General features: G+C 41.1%; 1 protein-coding gene across 1 annotated transcript; it reads right to left on the bottom strand.

Moving 5' to 3' along the window:
• Positions 1-591: 591 nt before the first annotated feature.
• On the bottom strand, positions 592-5,038 carry LOC103449761 (heat stress transcription factor B-3). Its single transcript, XM_008389086.4, has 2 exons — positions 4,443-5,038; positions 592-1,332 (listed from the first exon to the last, which is right to left on the bottom strand). Exons 1-2 carry the CDS (start codon positions 4,683-4,685, stop codon positions 844-846), a joined length of 732 nt encoding a protein of 243 aa, XP_008387308.1. The 5' UTR covers positions 4,686-5,038; the 3' UTR covers positions 592-843.
• Positions 5,039-20,436: the final 15,398 nt, after the last annotated feature.

The raw sequence follows: 20,436 nt of genomic DNA, 5'->3' as shown, positions 1-20,436 counted from the left end.
AAAAAATTAAAAACACCAACTCAGCCTAAAAAACATAGCTGTCTTCTTCATCTCCTTCGCTGGTGTTCATTGCCTGCAACTCAAAATAGCTCTGCAACTCTAAAAAATTTCCAGATTTTCGCAACTTAAAAAAGAAAAAGGGATGCCCAATCGACGCCTCAAGCGCCTATGTGTGCCCCAAGAAACCTAGGCGAATATTTCGCCGACTCCCATAAAACAAAGACAAAAATGCTGCAGCCCCGCCTCTAAGGCAGCCTAAGCGTGCCCCGAGGCAAGTCTTTTTTTTTTTTGAAAGAACCTTTCCGAAGAAAGGAGACAATTTTATTCCAAACTTTAGATTACAATCAGAGGCCCACATACAAACAAGATACATACACACAAATGGGCCTCCCAACAAACCCACCAAAGCTCGAAAAAGAGCCCAGCCCTACAAACAGAACAAAGGAAGCTTCAAGACCCCAGCATCCACCACCTTCAAAATTTTCCGGATTAACTCGGAAGAAATCCTACAGCCAACGCCAAATCCAATCAAGCAGCTCCGCAGAACCCAGCCACGGAAGCTGTACCAAGGCAAGTATTTTAAAACACTGATTTAAACAAATGGAAGCATTTCAAATATATGTTGTACCAGTTTACAATTCTGATGCCTTTTTTATCCCCTTTGGTTCTAATTAACACTGCATGTATAAGAATTTACATACGTTTCATACATGAATAATTTAAAAGTATGGTCATTTGATTAGTCTACCGAAGCCACTTGATTTTAAGTAGCTATGGCTAGCTTATTTAAAATGTCACTGTATTCGAAATCTTTTTCTACACAATTAAATGGATGCGACTTTTTTATTTGCATGCTTGAGATAGTAAAACGCTTGCGTTTTTACTAATTTCAGCTCTCTTTCTCTTCCTCTCCCTCTCTCCCGCAACCTCCAGTCTCACTCCAAACAACTTTGGAACTCTTTCATTATCTTCCTCCTCTTTCTCAGCTGAGTCTCCATACCTTGCCACCAAATGGAGAAGCTCGTTGCACTTCTGTTTCATGCTCATAAGCTCTGAGCTCAAAACGCCGTTCTCCTGCTTCAGCCGTTTGTTTTCGTCAACGAGAGAGCAGAACTCAGATGATGATGAAGTTGAGGAGGACCTTTGGTCTTCATCAAACTCATTTGGTAGTAGTGCAGCTGCTCCAGCTTTCTCGGTTACTGCATTGTTGATCGGCTGTGGCTTGGTGGCCCATGCTTTTCTTCTACGGATGTCACATAGCTGATCCTTTTCGCCCTTTCGGAACTTGTCGTTGCAGAACTCCCACCTGTTTGTGGCAACTTTGCGAAATCCCTATATATACGCATGGCATTTGATTACACATGAGGTTAATACCAAACCATTGTAAGAGTTCATTATACACACACACACATTACATCCGCAATTCCCTACCTATATTAGCAATGATAGGCCTTTCTACCCACATCAGTTTCCTAATGTCAACTTAATTTATAATATTTTTAAGAGTTAGAATTGAGGTACACATATTTTTTTGACACAGATTTCGCAGGGTTGTAATGTATTTTAACGATCTAATCGTATATTTTTAAGGTCTTCTTTTAAAAATCATGTCTACCAGAAATCACTCAAAGCCAAAACTATTGACCGTTGGATTAAATAATGGTCATTTTAGTGTTTCTTTGTACAACCGTGTTCGTCAATTATTCATTATAAATAAATATCTTAATAATTTTGGATTTGTTTAATTTTTTCTAAGGATGATTTATGAATGATGAATTGAAATCGAGACGGTCCGGAATGTTGAAAAAGTTACAAATGAGCCCTACAAACTATGTCAAATAATAGGTGTCCCCCGATATCCTCTTTGTGAACTAAACAGGATTAAAGGACAATTAGAGCCATAAATGCCAAAGAATTTTAAAATATTCAAGGGCATTATTGTAATTCAATTATATCCTCTTTTCATCTTACCCTCCACCTTTTATGTTTATTCTCTACTGCAATAACTTTCTCCTAAGCACATGAATAGCAGCACGTGTGAAGGTTACTAGTCAGATAAAAAATAAATGAAATCGATAAAGAAATTCTAGTAGCTCCTTATTTTGTAAGAAAAACTAGTGAAAAATGTTTGAAAACTTTGAGTTTTAATGATAAAAATAAAATAAAGGGTAAAGTGAATAGTACCAGGATTGACTTTTTAGTGTAAAAATGTGATTTTTCATTAAAGTGAACAGTACCGGGTGCTTTTCGTTAAAGTTTCATATTTTGTATGCCTATTTTTGTGGTATGTATTAGACACAAACTTTATTCTTATTGCTTATACTAATTAATCATTATTAACTAAACTAGAGAGTGTTGTTGAAGTATAGAACTTGTAAGATAACTTTCTAGTTGTTTTAGTTTTTATTCAACTGAAAAATAGAAAACGTGATTGGAGATTCTTTTCTTTAACTTATGGTCATTATGAACCTCTAAACAAGAGGTATTGTTTGAGTAAGTATTTTATAAAGAGCTCCCAAAATAACTCTCTAGTCATTTTAATTATTATTTAACTTAAAAATGGATAGCATTATTGAAAATAGTCTTATGATTCCATAAACTATTGGGTGTGGATAGAGTATTATTCTCTAAAGGTACTCTAAGATAGCTTTCCCTTCTTTTTTTTATTAGAATTTTATTTAAAAAAAAGCATGATTGGAGAGATTCTACCTAACTTTTTGTTTAGAAACATTTTCTTTCCAAAATTAAAAGAGATACTAATTTCAAACTTTTAATCTAATTAGTATAAATATTCAACAAAAAATAGTATAAATAAAGAAAAATGATTTCTACACATATTTTTCACCTCCACATGCCTTTTTGGAGAAATTACACATTGAGTCAAAATATAAGGCTATATTTTGTAGAGCGAAAAAGTTTTTCATTTATTTCATGGAGGAAAGAAACTTATTTATATGGCATGTGATGTCTTCATCGTTTTTTAAATTGTCTTTGCATTTACAATTCTACCCCTATATGTCTGAAAGTTGGGTCTCTAACTCCTTATTTCTCTCTCTGTCTCCTCATTTTCCTACCTCTCTGTCTTTCCTCTCTTCTCCTCCTTCGTCCTTCTCTATCTCTCCTACTTCTTATACCTACTTCTCTCTCCCATCCTCTTCTTCTTTGTATTATTCCCTAGATTTAGGAGTATTTTTTCTTCTATGAGAATGATTGAGATTTTTTATTTTGATGTTTGATTATAGTATTGTTTTTTCAAGGTATTTGATTTTTGAGGTTTTAATTATCTGGATGCAGGAATTTTGAAACCGATCTTGCACAAATGTTGGGATTTTGAAACTAATATTGCAAAAATCCTGGAATTTTGAAACTTATCTTGTAGACTAAAATTTTGGATACTGATCTTGCACAAGTGTAAGGATTTTAAAACTAATATTGCATAAATATTGAATTTTGAAACTTATTTTGTAGACTAAATTTTTTTAAACTTATCTTGCATAAGTGTTGAAATTTTGAAATCGGTCTTGCAGAAGTGCTGTAATTTTGAAATTGATTTTGCAGAAGTGTAGAAAATTTTGAAAATAATCTTGTAGAACTGCATGAATTGTGAAACTGATTTTGCCAAAGGGCAGAAATTAATTTCACGAATCTAAAATTAGTTTGAAGCTTTTATAGATGGTTTTAGTTTTTAGTTTTGGCTTAGTTAAGTAAGTAACATGTTCATTGGAAGCATGGCTGAGATTTTAAATTTCGATTTGTTTGTTTTTGGACTAGGTTTGTTAGGTGGCTATTGTCTCTTTTTGAAATGATTCAAAACTGGTGAAAGTCTATAAAATATATTTTGTGTTTTTCTCTCGGTAAGTAAAGAAAAAAAAAAAAAAAAACGTGTGCACAACTTTCTACCTTAAAGAAAAGTTCAAACTGCATAATTGCTTATCATTGAACATTGGCAAGTTCCCATTTTCTTATCTTGACAGGCCCCTGTCATACTCAAAAGTCCACATTAATTTATTATTCTTCATGACTTAGCCGGCTCCAATTATATTAAAGATTCATAAAATATGTCAATTTCATGCTTTGGAACGTCGTGAAAGTTCGGATGTAAGACTCAAAACAAAAATGTTTTATTTATAAAAATCATATAGATGAAAGTTTGTTAGTCCATCTAATAACAAAAAGAATATCATATAGTAGACCCTTTCATACCTACCCCCAAAAAGTTTGACTATAGAAAATTCAAGGAACTAGGTCAACTTCGCCAAATGGAGACTATTTTTATTCTTATATATTTATTTTCTTAATTTTCTTAATTTCCTTTTTATTTTTTTCCATTTTATCATGAATCAAATGAAGTTTAAGGTAGTAATTTCTTTTTTAATCTAACATATGCATGATTCTAAGAATAAATCTAACACATATATGCGGATTAATAAATTTATACGTACATAAGTATTTAGCTGCCTGATAAAGCTAGAGAAGTTACTGTGCTTGAAGAGTGTTGGGAGGAGATCCCGGGCAAATTCCGCCGTCTGCCACACCACGAACGCCGACCCATCGTCGTTCCAGGATATCACGTCGTCCGTTGCTGGATCCTCCACCAGCATGTAGGTCTTCAACAGGAAAGGTGGCGGGCTTGACTTCCTAACATATTCCAACAAACCCTTCTGCTCATCACACACACCCTCCATCTACTTAGTATCTAATATTGGAACTGAACTACTTCTGACAAAGAGAGAGAGAGAGAGATCGAGCTAGAAGAAAAGAAGAGGATAATTAAAAGAAGGAGATTAAAGATGATAAGGGGAGAAGAGAAGGAGGGCAGTTAAGAACTCCCAACCCCAACAATAGAAACCCAACACGACTCCAGAGTTCATGAGAAATGTAAGGGCTTTGTTCCTCCCTCTTCTCCTCTCTGTGCTAAGTTATATAGAAAGAAATGGTTAAAACGTCTCTGCCAAGCCTACCCCCTCCTTATATACTCTGGAAAATTATTCATCTCACGCGCATCACATTCGATTATATACTATATAGATATGTATATACATGTATATGTGTCTATATATATATATATTCATGTCTTATTCATATTTTTATGCGTACTATACATGCACTTGACATACTTAAATAATTAGGATCTTAAGACGTCAACCACCCGATCTTGATTATGGTCAAACTTTCATCACCATTTTGGACGGCTAGGGATAAAGGGTTTGGTGGTTACTGCTTTTGACCATTTGATTAAAGACAAACCATTATCGTGCCACACATGTGCACTCTCAGCTTGATATATTCCATTAATTGATCAACTTCTATTTGTTAAGATTCTAAAATGCGTTAGGCGCTAGTCAGGCTGCGGGTTGGGGTCTAGCGCCTAGGTGGTTAGGGCGGGGTCTTAGGCGGATTTAAGTACATTTATTATATATCGTATAAATAAGTGTCTTCTTATACTTAATACATAATTGTATTGGAATACATAAATTGCAAAATAAAATGACATCTAGATTATAAAGTATTAGAACATATTGAAAACAAGGGGAGCAAACATTAATGAGTGTTCATCCAAGTAGTCAACAAGTCTCTGACATTTTATTAAAAAAAATAAAACACAAAATGAAAGATCGATTTTCTTTATATGTGAGCGTCACGACCTAAGCGTGTCTAAGCGGGCGCCTAGGCAAGCTAGGCTAACACCTAAGCAGGTCTGGACGCCCTTTATTAATTTTCAAATGCCTAGGGATTAATCGGGACAGTAGTCAGCCGTCTAGCGCCTAGATATACTGCAAGTTGCTTGATGATTCAAATTGTCTAATTTTTAGATTATATTTAGAGATCAACTTTGCAAAAATCAACAAAGTAAAAATTGTTATACCCATTTGGCTAACATTCTCAAACTTTGGAAGTTTAAGCGAGAAACATGATTTGCCTACTTATTGGATAAATAATTTTGAACTTAGTTAATGTTTTGCAAATGTAATCTTTATAGGATGACCTATGTTTGTACCATACTTGACCAATCCCGAAACTACTGAGCACCGGTCAACGTTATACCGTCAAGGACCCAGAAGAGCTTCCCTTCAACTAGGAGGCCAATCACAATGTGACACGTGTCGACATCAGAAGCCAATCGCAGGCGACACGTGTCAACATCAGAAGCCAATCATAACACGACACGTGTCAATGTCAGAACAAAACTAGAAACTCTCTTCTATAAATAGGGATCATTCTCTCACAATAATCTCTAATGTCATTTTGTACTAAACTATTCACTAGAACTCACAAAATGAGAGCTTGAACCTATGTATTTGTGTAAACCCTTCACAATCAATGAGAACTCCTCTACTCCGTGAACGTAGCCAATCTGGGTGAACCACGTACATCTTGTGTTTGCTTCATTGTCCCTATTCATTTATGTACTTATCTTCACTAGTGATCGAAGCAACCAAGCGAAGGTCACAAACCTGACACTTTCTGTTGTACCAAAGTCCTCGCTGATTTTGTGCATCAACATTTGGCGCCGTCTATGGGAACGACACTTATTCCCACTCTCTTCAGCTTTGTCAAGCTGGTTTCCACCGCTCGTACACTTTCTTTTGGCCAAGCATCTCTCTCCGACATGGGGAGCGAAAGAAGCCATAGCACACAAAATGACACCCCCCTTGGACCTAGTATGAAGCAACGAAAGCAGGAAGGAAATAAGGTTACTCTTCAAGCTAAAGTCGATGAGCTAGAGGTTCAGAACAACAAGATAGTGATGAAGAATGAGGTCCTCCAGGAACAATATGAAAAGCTTTTCGAGATGCTTCACGAGGCTAGGCATGCTCAAGCACACAAGCTCGTCGCCCCTGTTGAGGTTAACAATCATCTGAATGCCCCCCAACACGGAGGGTCACCGATATCCAACATGGACATCCCTGATAAGGATCGAGCTATATATCAATGTGATAATCAACATGAGACTTCTTTCAACCCAGCTGCTTCAACCCGAAGCATAAGAAGTAGAGGAAAGCACCTCTTCACAGAGGGAGTGGAAGGATCAAAAGCCGTCTATCACGATTGTTGAGACTTCCTAAAGCAACGTCAAGAGAATCTCATCCACATAAGCTCGAAGATCAATGACCCAAGAGTTTCTGAAAGACTCGGTCCTCTTCCACGACCCAGGCCAGCAGCCAATCTAGGGAATGAGCAACAAGTCCCAGAAGAACGTGAAGGTACAGGGGACTCGAAAATATTCCGACATACTCACTCTAGGAGTCAGTGTGGCGAGTCCAAGGAAAAATCACGCTATCTTGATCAAACTTTCCTACTTCCAAGATGCGATGGGGACTTACGAAAGAAAACTTCAGTGGTGTACGACTCTACTCAGGACCCCCTTGTCCTACAGCTCCTGGAGGAAGTAAACAAGTTGAAGGCTGAACGTCAAGCCGAGATACCTGACTGGAACCAACCCAAGCCTGACCCCCTCACAAGAAGGATCCTCAACACCCCCTTCAAGCGAAGACAAAGCAGAAGCTTGACTTACAACTCTATACTGGAAGGGAAAACCCGATTGAACACCTTAACCTCTTTGAGTCCACCATGGTATACCGGAGACACATCAACAAAGAACGGTGCCTTCTCTTCCCTTCCACCCTCTCTGGCGGAGCTTTAAACTGGTATTGCCGTCTTCCACCTGAGACAATAGACTCATTTGAAGAGTTGAGGAAGCTGTTTGTCTCTCAACATATCTTCCAGACCGATCGCTTGCATTCCGTAGATGACTTGTACACTATTCACCAGAAGCCGAACGAGTCATTACGAAAGTATGCTGGCCGCTTCAGCCATGAGTATTCTCGCTGCGCTGAGGCAGATGACAAGACCGCCTTCAAGGCCTTCACGGCAGGCTTACGTGACTATTTCTTCAAGTACATGATCAACGCCAACACTTGGAAGACTTACTCTGAGGTGATGGCACAAGCTTACAACCATGCCTCCACCGAGGCAAAGACATATCAAGGGAAACCCCCTACAGTCACCCCTTATCAGCAAGTAGGGAGTGGGGGCCAGATCCAACCGAATGAGAAGACCTCAACCTTCCAAAAGGTAGCAGCACACCCCCTACCTCATTTAATGCTTCGCCAAGTCAGCAGACATATCAATCCCAGGGCAAAAGGAAAGATTTTCATCCTCACCAATCTCATTTTAATAAAAAGAATAAGGGGCACTATCGCGATAACTCAGGATATCGTCACAATAATGCCCGTCCCCAGGCAGTCAACGCAGTGGGCCAATCACGTGTCAAGACAGGCCCTACCCCGAGGTATGAGACATACACACCTTTGAACGCTACATGCGCGGCCATCTACCCCAGTATAGCTCACCTGATACCAAAGCCAAAGCCAAGACAACCAGATTACAAGTCCACGAAGAACACATACATGTTTTGTTGCTACCACGAGTATAATGGCCATGATGGCGAGAAGTGCATCATCCTCCGTGATCATATTGAAGCTTTGGCCTGTGAAGGAAAAATTGATCAGTTCCTCCTTCACCCTTCAAGGGATAATCGTAACCAACGCCAGGTGAATGTGATATATTCCATAAGCGGTGGCACACCCATGTCTGAATCTTCCAATAGGGCCATGAAAAACAGTGAACAAACTTTGAGACCTGGCCACCAAGTGTTTCACGTGGAAGACATCAGGGGAGGCAAGTATCAAAAGCCTAATTGGGATCCAATATGTTTCTACCCTGAGGAAAAAAGAGGTATCATCTACCCTCACAACGACCCGCTGATCGCGGAGGCTCACATAGCAAATTTTGATGTGAAACGAATCCTGATAGACACAGGTGCTTCAGTCAATATCATGTTTGCTGAAGCTTTCAAGGCACTTAATGTAGCTGAACACTTGCTCAATCGCTCGATTTCTCATCTGATAAGCTTCTCTGGTGATATCGTACAACCTTTAGGGAGTATACATTTACCACCATTGGTACAGGCCCCTACACAGCTACTATTACCACTAACTTCCTAGTGGTCAATTGTCCGACGGCATACAATGTCATCTTTGGGCGCACAGGCATCAATGATCTCAAGGCCATGGTATCCACACATATGTTGTTGATGAAGTTTCCAACCCCCTTCGGCAATGGATATATCAGGGGAGATCAACTCAGTGCTCGATCATGTTACAACACTTCAGTTAAGCAACAACACCTGTCTGTCCCTAAGGAGACCCTCTTTATACATAACCAGGTAGTAAAGACCAGTCTAGATGAAGCCAACACGGATCTTCATGATGGCAACAGTCAACCCGACGACCCTCGAGATGACTCATTCACCCAGCAAGCACAACCCGCTGAAGAGTTAGAGAATGTCTCTATCTCCAAAGACCATCCAGATCGCATGGTGAAGATTTGCACCACTTTGTCACCACCCCTTCGGTTGTCGCTGATCTCCTTTTTGCAAGAGAACGCCGAGGTCTTCGCTTGGTCATATAAAGATATGCCAGGCATCTCTCCCGATATCATCTATCACCACTTGAGTATTGATCCCAAGACCAAACCAGTAAAACAGAAGCAAAGATCTTATGATGTTGAACGATACGAGGGGATGAAAGCAGAAGTTGAAAAACTTAAAGACATAGACTTCGTTCGTGAAGTCAATTACCCAACATGGGTAGCAAATGTTGTCCTTGTTAAGAAAAATCCAACCAAGGAAAGTCTCCTGCTTCAAAAGGTCTTATATTGAATGTGTGTCGACTACACCGACCTAAACAAAGGATGCCCGAAGGATAGTTTCCCCCTTCCTTTCATTGATAAACTTATAGACTCTACAGTAGGGTGTGAGCTCTTGAGCTTCATGAACGCTTATTCAGGATATAACCAAATCCTCATGAACCCCTCAGACCAAGAACACACAGCCTTCACTACTGACAGGGGACTATATTGCTACAAAGTCATGCCATTCGGTCTAAAGAATGCAGGGGCAACTTATCAGAGGCTAGTTAATTCAATGTTTACCGAACAAATCGGCAAGAGCATGGAAGTTTATGTTGACGATATGTTAGTCAAGAGCAAACATGCCGACCAACATATCACCAACCTATATGAAATCTTCACAATTATGAAGAGGTATCGAATAAGGTTGAACCCCAACAAATGTGCCTTCGGCGTAGGCTCTGGCAAATTCTTAGGCTTCATGATTAGCCAACGAGGCATTGAAGCTAACCCCAAAAAGATCAAAGCAATCCTCGACATGAAAGAGCCAGTAACTTCAAAAGACACCCAAAGCCTTACTAGCAAGGTGGCAGCCTTAACCAGGTTCATCTCTAAGGCCACAAACAGATGTGCTCATTTCTTCAAAGCACTCAAGGGAAATAAGAAGTACATTACATGGACGGAGGAATGTGCCAAGGCATTCAGGAACCTCAATGAGTACATGAGTAAAGCCCTTCTGTTCTCCAAACCAGAAGTTGGTGACACTCTTATTATCTATCTATCGGTTTCGGCTTCAGCAGTCAGTTCTGTTCTTATTCGAAAGGACACTGGGGTCAAAAGGCCCGTCTACTACGCTAGCAATGCCCTACAAGATACGGAGACACGATACTCCAACATTGAGAAATTAGCTCTAGCATTGGTCATGTCTGCTCGAAAACTTCGCCCTTATTTCCAAGCACACGCCATCATCGTGCTTACCAATCACCCTATTCGACAGATACTCCAGAGTCCTGACACGTCTAGGCGAATGATCAAATGGCGATAGCATTGGGTGAGTTTGACATCTCCTACCAACCAAAACCAGTCGAAAAAGGTCAAGCAGTAGCAGATTTCATCGCCGATTTCACATATCCTGTTGACATTGCTTTTACACCTGAAGCTGTAGCTTCATTACCATCGGAAGCTCAGAAGATAGAATCAACAACCCTAGCATGGAGTCTGTATGTTGATGGCTCATCCAACCAACAGGGCTGCGGAGCAGGATTAGTCCTCACTACCCCCGACAAAGTGGCGATGGAATACGCTATTCGTTTCAAATTCAAGGCATCGAACAACGAGGCCGAATACGAAGCCCTTCTAGCAGGCTTACATTTGGCCAAGCACCTCGGGGTTAAACGAATTGATATCTTCAGTGACTCCCAATTAGTGGTCAACCAAGTCACAAACAACTTTGATGCTAAGGATAGCTCCATGGCAGCATATCTTGCGCAAACGCGACTTTTGCTCAAGCACTTCCACTACCAGATCACCCAAGTTCCTCGAGCGGCAAACAGTCATGCAGACGCTTTGGCTCGCCTTACCTAGGCAGTGGAAGACAAGATTGGGAGAAAAATTCATGTCGAATTGTTGGCAGCACCAAGCACCATGGTCGCGGAAGTGTGCAATTTACAACAAGGAGATAGTTGGATCACCCCAATTTATAAATTCCTTGCTCATGGCACCTTCCCAATTGACAAAGTCCAAGCTAAGCAGATTCGATACAAGTCCGCCCGCTACCTAATCATTAATGACCAACTCTACAAGCGCGGTTTTACCCTGCCATACCTAAGATGCCTTACACCTGCGGAGGCGGAAATTGTCCTTCGGGAAATACATGAAGGAGTCTGCGGAGATCATGCTGGGTCTCGATCCCTAGCACACAAGACTTTTCGCCAAGGATACTATTGGCTAACACTCCACCTAGATGCCATCAGAATATCTCGCTCATGTGATAAGTGTCAACGCTACGCAACTATCCCTCACTCCCCTCCCGAGCCGCTCACTCCTATGATCAGCCCTTGGCCCTTGGCCCAATGGAGACTTGATTTGATCGGCCCAATGCCTGTAGGGAAGGGCAGGGTCCGCTATGCAATCGTTGCAGTTGACTACTTCACAAAGTGGGTTGAAGTAGAACCCTTGGCAACCATTACTGAGGCAAAAATAGAAGACTTCGTATGGAAGAACATCATCTGCAGATTCGGCATTCCCAATGCGATAGTCACGGACAATGGGCGGCAGTTCGACAACAAGAAGTTCAGGATGTTCTGCTCTAAGTTCAACATCAACTTATGTTTTGCCTCTCCAGCCCATCCCCAGTCTAATGGACAAGTCGAGGCCGTTAACAAAATAATCAAGCGCACTCTGAAAACTAGCTTGGACAAAGCTAAAGGTTGTTGGCCAGAATTCGTACCCTAAGTTCTTTGGTCATACTGCACTTCATATCGGACTTCCACAGGAGAAACTCCATTCTCACTTACTTTTGGTACAGAAGCAGTTGTCCCGGTTGAGCTTGAGCAAGCAACATACTGAATCCAGAACTACATGCAGAGTGAGAACGACAAACAACTCACCCTCAACCTGGATCTAATCGAGGAACACAGAAATCAGGCTCACCTGAGGAATGTTGCCTACAAGCAGCGCATTTCCAACTACTACGACTCAAGGGTCAAACCTCGCTCTTTCAAAGTGGGAGACTGGGTATTGAAGAAAAGATTACTCTATGATAGGGTCCCGAGTGAAGGAACACTCAGTCCTAACTGGGACGGACCGTTCGAGGTAGTCGGCATCAGCCGCCCTGGCTCTTACAAGCTCAGAAGCTCCGACGGCAAGACCCTTGGCCATCCATGAAATGCTGACCACTTGAAGTACTATTACAAATAGACTCACATTGTACAAGTGTTAAGTTACAGCCGTTCGGCATCCTATGTAATAAAGACCATTTGGTATGAATTCAATAAAGAGGTGATTTAGCCAACTCGGCCCTGAACTCTTTTACATTCTGAGCAATGAAACACTCAAGTGTTGAAGCTTTAACGCAAATGTTTTCAATACAAAATAAAATCTAAGTATGTGTCAACAAGACTATACAAAGGATCTATGCAAACATAGCCAAACATTCATTAATGATAGGGCAAACACTTGAAGCTTGATAATGCAAAAACTTGAAGCTTGATAATACAAACACTTGCTTGATAATGCAAACACTCATAAACATGCAAAAAAAAAAAAAAAAAAAACTCTCAGGCTTATAACATGGCACATGCCATACAAACAACAAACTAGTGCAGGTAGAGTACATGCAAAAAGTGAAAGCACTTCTAGTCATCCTCATCTGAGGTTGAACCCCCGATCATATCACTATGAGTCCTACCATCATTTTCTGCATTTCCAAACTCATCATCACCCTGATGACTCTGCTCATCAGCACTAGCCTCATCGCCAGACTCATCTGCACTACTAGAATAAACTGCAAGGTCAAAGGTTTCACCTTTTCGATGATGCTTATCTATTTCTTCACAGTATTTTCGAAGAACGCTTCCATCATCATAACGATCAAGGACAACCATCAATTTCCTTTTTTCAAAGTGAACTTCCCGGGTACAACGAGGTCTAAGGACATGGAGAAAGGCCGGGGAGCCCAAGAACTCCTTCACAGCAGCTTCATTCTCAGTCGGGATACTACTCTTCAGCTCAGAAACCTCAACCAAGGCACTATCCAACTCCCCTTTAACCTTGGAAACCTCGAGCATAGTTGTCTCCAACTGTTTCTTAGTCGCCTCAAACTGTACCTTGAGTCTCAAGTTCTCACTATTCTGCCTCTTCAAACTCTCAAAATGTTGATCCTTGACTTGGATGGCCTCAGCCAAAGCTTTGCTCGTCTTCTTGGCATCATTCACAAGCTGCTTATTCTCTTTCAATTTCACCTTGCACCGCTCAGCCTCTCGTAGTCTGTTGTGATACTCAGCCATGACCTGCATGACAAGACGATCATCGCTACCAAAATAATGCTAATAAAGAGGAGAAAACAAGGAAATGACAAAGTAACACTCACAAATGAAGACAGCTTCAACATCCGGTTGCAATCCGATTCATCTTTAGCTAAGGGCTCTCCGAGCTCATCGAAAGTGAATCGACGCCCTGCCAGGCAATTGTTGATATACCCAAAGTCTTTTGGCCGCATGGCAACCTTCAAATCCTTCCAAGGGACACTGCCAACCTCTTCCTTATCTTTACCCTCGCTGCTAGAACTAGGATCACTTTTCTGCCCAATGTGCTCCCTAACTAGAGGAAAGATAAGATTGATAGTAGGAAGAGGAGGCAACAATCGCCTATCTTCCCCGGCAACTATGGCAGTAGCACATCCAATGGCCCCATCTTCAGCTTTCTTTGAGGCAGCAACCTTGAGGACTTCTTCTCGAGACTTAGTTTTAATGATTGGTCTCACTCGGTGCTTGCGAGCTTCCTTGTGAAACAGAATGTCTTCTGAAGGAACTCACATGGGCACTCTCATTTTCTTGGTGCTAGTCTCCACTTTCTTGCCCACCTTCTCCACTGAACAAGGAAAATCAAAGTAAAGAATACCACATTATATATCTATAAAAAAAAAAGAAAAAAAAAAGAGGGAAGAACAAGGATCAACTGAAGGATACAACTTACTCGCTCGTCTTTGGCACTCGGAAACTAAGGGCTGGAAACCGTACTTTCGAAACAAGGGTCGTAGCTTACCCAAGTGTCTATCTTCTTTGGGCACCTTCAGCACTTTCTCTACATTAGCTAGCTCCTGTCCGGAGAGTTTGATGGTGCCTCGTGTCACTGCATGAAGAAAAATCTTAGACGCAAGAGAAAATTACAACAATAGCAAATAATGAGAAAATGGATACATTACAACCTACAGTCTGGAAGTGAGTAGGAACATGTCGCTCAGGCGTGACACCTTTAGCATGCTCCCAATCATTATAAAGAAATCACCAACGTTTCTTCCATGTGCAGTACGCCTTTCTTTTACCAAAGACAACACGTTCTCTCTCGCTCCGACATGCACATTCGGCATAACCAGTACATGTTTTCACCGGGCGCATCTTATAACAGTAGCGCCACTGATGGAAGGAAGGCTCACCTAATCCACACTCCATCCAAATAGTATAAAACCCGATCAAGGTATCCCAGAAACCAAGGTTGAGTTGCCTAGGTGCATAACCAATAAAAGACAGCATCCGTTGCAACCACGGATGCAAAGGTAAATTCACCCCCAAGGTCACTAATGCCTAGGTATAGAACATAACATGACCCTTGGGCGGCTCAGAAGGCAATTCTTCATAACGCACCAAACGTATTCCTACACTACGGGGGATACTACATGATCGCCTTAGGGCCTCAAGCTACTTTTTGCTATCTAACAAGTTATTTTCTAAATGGTCCGCTGTGAACTCAGAGCGAAATATGGGTATGGCGTCACAAACAACCCCCTTACCCACTAGCATGGAGGAAGAACCAATATTGGCTAAGGTTTGACAATTATGAGGATCATCCAACGTTTCTTTCGTACAAGACTCTAACAAAGGCCATGAAGACCTTGACATTGCAGGCTCAAACCTAGAGCTAGAGCTGGGGGAGCTCTCATCACTAAGACTTCCAGACTCCGACATCTACAACAAACAGAAACAAACTCTATCACTACATGAAGGATCAAAACATAAGGAAGCTCATAGGGCATGAAGAAAAGCTCAACCAGTTCATTATGTTCTTAACAAAATACATGAACACTCAAACAATTCAACAAGAATGAAAACATCCGATCTAGTGGAGAAGACTACCAACCTGAAGATGGTACAACAAAGCAATGCCAGAATCCATCTCAAGTAAAGAGCACTCTGTCTTCAAAAATCACTACAAGATGAGCAAATGAAGGTAAGGTAAAGAATGGAAACTTACTCTTCTCATATATAGTTCAACATGACTATTGACATTCAAAATTCAAATTCAAACCATGAGAAAGCCTCACATGAAAAATCTCTAACACTAGGGAGTTCCAAATTTCAAATGTTTCAGTTCCCCCCTTTCAAAAAAAAAAAAAAAAAAAAAAGGAAGAGGGAACACATCAGCTTCATCAATGGGATTCAACTACCAATCTCAAAAACTTCGCACTATCTTCATCAAGATAGTGCGAAGCACAATCAATTTATGGTGCCAACAAAAGCTTCACCTATAAAGCTTCAACACCAAAGCTTCACCTATAAAGCTTCAACACCAAAGCTTCACCTATCAAGCTTCAACCCCAAAGCTTCACCTACAAAGCTTCAACCCTAAAGCTTCACTTATAAAGCTTCAACACCAAAGCTTCACCTATCAAGCTTCAACCCCAAAGCTTCACCTACAATACAAAATTTCAACACCAAAACATATAAAAGCTTCATACACTCTTCATCAAGATAGTGTGAAGCAAAATCAATTCATGGTACCCAACAAAGCTTCAACCTCAAAGCTTCACCTACAAAGCTTCACCTACAAAGCTTCAACACCAAAGCTTCACCTACAAAGCTTTAATATATATATTATTTAAAATTTTTTTTTTCGGAAATTCGAAAATTAAAAAATTCGGAAATTTGAAAATTCGAAAAATGGAAAATTAAAAAAAAAAAAAAAACCGAAAAAAAAATCGAAAATAAAAATTGCCTAGGCCTCCTTTTCTTTGGGCCTAACAACTTTCATAACAAATATATATGAAGGAGTTTTGGGCTACCACTTAGAAAAGAAATGCCTTATTCGTCAACTTCCTCGACCAGAGACTTGGGGGACTCCTACCATATGCTACTGCACCTTGATACTCGGAAGTCTCACGACCACTCAGTGACTTGGATATTTCAAGTCTCCAAACGAGAAGTTTTCCTCACTCGGGAAATTAAGGGAGCACTACCTCAACCTACATGCTTCACTCACAAAGTTTCAACATACATGCTTCAACAAAAGAAAAAATTCAAAGAACTTAGTGAAGAAGGCCTTGGTGTATTTAACACAATACGTTGAAATGAAGCAAATCTTGTTTATTGATATCTCCGATAAGTTACAAATATGTACATATACATGAATCAAAATAAACAAACAAGAGGGAGCCTTCACAAAGGTTGCTTAGGGGAAGCCTCAGCAGTCGGCAGAGCCCCAGAATGAAGAGGCACCAGAGGGTGATTATTCGGAGCCTCAGTGCTAGGCAGAACCCCAGAAGGATGAGGCACTGAAGGTTGATCATTTGGAGCTTCATTACGCGGTACATCCCTAGAAGACGAAGGCAATAAATGCATTTGGAACAAACTCATAAACCTCTGATGATCAAGTAAAATCTGACCATCAGATTCCTGCAGCTGGTCGAGCTTCCTCTTCATATTTGTAGCATAGTCATGTGCGAGCCTGTTCAACTGTTTATTCTCATGCTTGAGCCCTCTGATCTCCTGTTTGAGACTTATCACTTCAGCCGCTAATGATTCAACCTGGCGGGTTCGAGTAAATAGGCGTTGGGCCATATTAGACACAGAACCTGCACACTGAACACTCAGAGCTAGAGAATCCTTAACAGCCAACTCATCAGACCGTTTGGAAAGTAGTCTGTTATCTTTGGGAGTGAGAAGGTTCCTGGCCACCACCACAGCGGTCATATCATTCTTCATCACGGAATCCCCAACGGTAAGAGGACCAGTAGGGGATAAGAAGGATGGGCGCCATATGTTGTCTGGGGAAGACGTGGCTGCCTCTTCAACAAGGTTCAAATCAAAATGACGATCGGAGGGGTCAGACATTTTCAAAGGTGTTGAAGAGAGAAGAGGTTAGACAAATCAAGATCTCAGAAGTGCAAGAATGGAGCTTCTACTGGTGAAGATTCAAGTGTGCTGTGGAACTTAATGCCAGCCCCTATAAAAATCTGCACTCGACAAAGCTTCAGAAATCGAAGAAGCGTTTGGTTTCTCAAAAGCTGGGCTGCTCAGAGACCACAAGGGCCGATCTCAGAAATCGAAGAGGCACCTGCTTTTTCAACCTCGTCAGCACCTGTCACATGCACACTCAGCTTTGCGGAAATTACGGGCAATCTGTCGAAAATTTCTGATGAAGTAGAAAGCACGTGAATCTTATTGTTCAATCACCACTCTCTACACGCAACATCAATTCCTCAGGTATCACGTATAACTTTGCCAAAGATCTCTGACAAAGTTTAGGCACGAGAATTTCGAAGTTCCAGCTACCATACTATTACCCACAAGGGTAAAGGAACAGCACCACTGCTTGATAACTGGAAAGTCCTTATGTGTGTCGACCTTCGTGTTCCGTGGCAAGACAGACTGGCAAGAACGTCCAACCTTTACTCACATTCGAGAAAAGACTCCCAACATAATCACTTTCTTAAAAGCCGAATCGGCATCGCTTTCCGAATCTCGAGAGCCAAGTCCCCGACGGGATTGCTTATTCGAAAACCGAAGAGGCACAGCTCTCAGAACTTCGAGAACCAGATTTCCTTAGATAAAGCTTGTCTGTAATCTTCACACGCAACATCAGCTTTCCAGATACCACATACCACTTTTTCAAAGTGCTCTGACAAAGTTAAAACACGTGAAGCTGGCAGCTCCCACTACATTGCTATGACCAAGAAGGGTAAAGGAATAGCATTACTACTTGCTATTGGGAAATCCCTATATACGTCGACCTCCCTCCTCCACGAACAGGAAAACCTGCAAAAATGCTCAACCCTTTCTCGTATTCGAGAATGCACCCTCAACATAACCTCTCGAAATACTCAGCTTTATTTCCCCCCGATAATACCTCAGCAAATAAGCCACACCAAGAACAAGAGTATCTCATATCATTAGGGTCAAAAGCAAGAGTATCCCATATCATGCTTTCTCACTGTCCTTGTCTTTGTCCTTGTTCACACCTGCAGGACAAGGAGAAAGAGAGCAGTCAGTCGGAACCTGAAATCAAACCTCCAATCTGGAACTGACTGCCTGAGACCTTTGCCTGGTTGCTTACTTAGCATTCCTCTCGAGTACTCATCTTCAACTGCTGTCAAGGTCATGAATTCCACCAACAAATACCTCATGACAGTTGATCAGATATTGGCTCTTTACACTGAAGCTGCCAAGCGTGGATGAGTCACTATGAAGGAATGTTCTGAAGGACCATTTAAATGCAAAGGTTGCACACCACTTCTGCCATGCAAAAGATTGAAGCAGAAGGTTCACCGGTGAGCTGAAACATATCACTACAGCACGACACCTTTCCATACCACATTCACTATTCTGTCAACAGCAAGAGTATCCCATATAATCAGGGTTGATCATACTCTAGATTTGATGGACTTGTTTTGACCCTCAAATTCTTGAGTCGACTCATTAAGGCGTCGTGAACTACACGTGCCGATTCACCACTCTTGAATCAAATCCTTAAAGATCAAGCCACCAACGGGCCTTGAAGATATCACAAGCCCAATTCAAGTTCAAGTGTCCACCACCCTGAATCAAATCCAGTTCAAGAATAAACCTGTGGAAAGTTACTTCTTCAAAAGCAAAAGTATCTCATATCATCTCTTCTCATTTTTCTTCCCTTTATCCTTCATGCTGCCTGCAAGATAGGGAGAATGAGAACAATCAGCCGGAACTCGAAATCACATATCTGATCTGGGACTGATTGCTTGGAGCTCTGATTGCTTACCTTGTCTGTCACCTCTTTCGGCAGATCTTCTAGCTCGACGACTTGGGGGACTCCTACTATAGGGTTTGTGTCGCACTTGACCAAGCCCGAAACTACAAGTAAGCTTCAAGTGAAATTGATACATTACCTTGGGCATCTTCATCGGTTAAAGATACCACCCCTGGATGGAAGAAAAGTACTTCCCGAGAAGATGCCACAGCTACGTATGAGACAGATGAGGCAAGTGAAAATGATACCACACTTCGGTACTTAGAAGTTTCGTGATTACTCAATGGCTTGGATCTTGCAAGTCCCCAACCGAGGAGCTTCCCTCACTCGGGAACTTAGGGGAGCACTGTTTGTACCATACTTAACCAATCTCGAAACTACTGAGCACCGGTCAACGTTATACCGTCAAGGACCCAGAAGAGCTTCCCTTCAACCAGGAGGCCAATCACAATGTGACACGTGTCGACATCAGAAGCCAATCGCAGCGCGACACGTGTCAACATCAGAAGCCAATCACAACACGACACGTGTCAATGTCAGAACAAAACTAGAAACTCTCTTCTATAAATAGGGATCATTCTCCCACAATAATCTCTAATGTCATTTTGTACTAAACTATTCACTAGAACTCACAAAAGGAGAGCTTGAACCTATGTATTTGTGTAAACCCTTCACAATCAATGAAAACTCCTTTACTCCGTGGACGTAGCCAATCTGGGTGAACCACGTACATCTTGTGTTTGCTTCCATGTCCCTATTCATTTATGTACTTATCTTCACTAGTGATCGAAGCAACCAAGCGAAGGTCACAAACCTGACACTTTCTGTTGTACCAAAGTCCTCGCTGATTTTGTGCATCAACAACCTAGACATATACAGTTCAGATCATAGACAACATTTTAAGATAAGAAAAAAGAGCCCAGAAGAATGAGAATGTTGCTAGCATTTCTCTTTGTACTATATTTATTGCCACATTGTTTTTATAAACATGACGTATATATCAATAAAACGAAACTCTATAATTTA

This window comes from Malus domestica, chromosome 12 (assembly GCF_042453785.1).
Source record: "Malus domestica chromosome 12, GDT2T_hap1".
NCBI classification, from domain to species: domain Eukaryota; kingdom Viridiplantae; phylum Streptophyta; class Magnoliopsida; order Rosales; family Rosaceae; genus Malus; species Malus domestica.
The sequence above is the reverse complement of the archived record's forward strand: the minus strand, read 5'-3'. Positions and strand labels throughout refer to the sequence as shown.

Coding starts and splice junctions, on each gene's coding strand:
- LOC103449761 (XM_008389086.4), bottom strand. CDS start 4,685: ATGGAGGGTGTGTGTGATGAGCAGAAGGGTTTGTTGGAATATGTTAGG. Junction 1,333..4,442: donor TCAGGCAGCTAAATACTTAT/GTACGTATAAAT, acceptor GCGTATATATAG/GGATTTCGCAAAGTTGCCAC.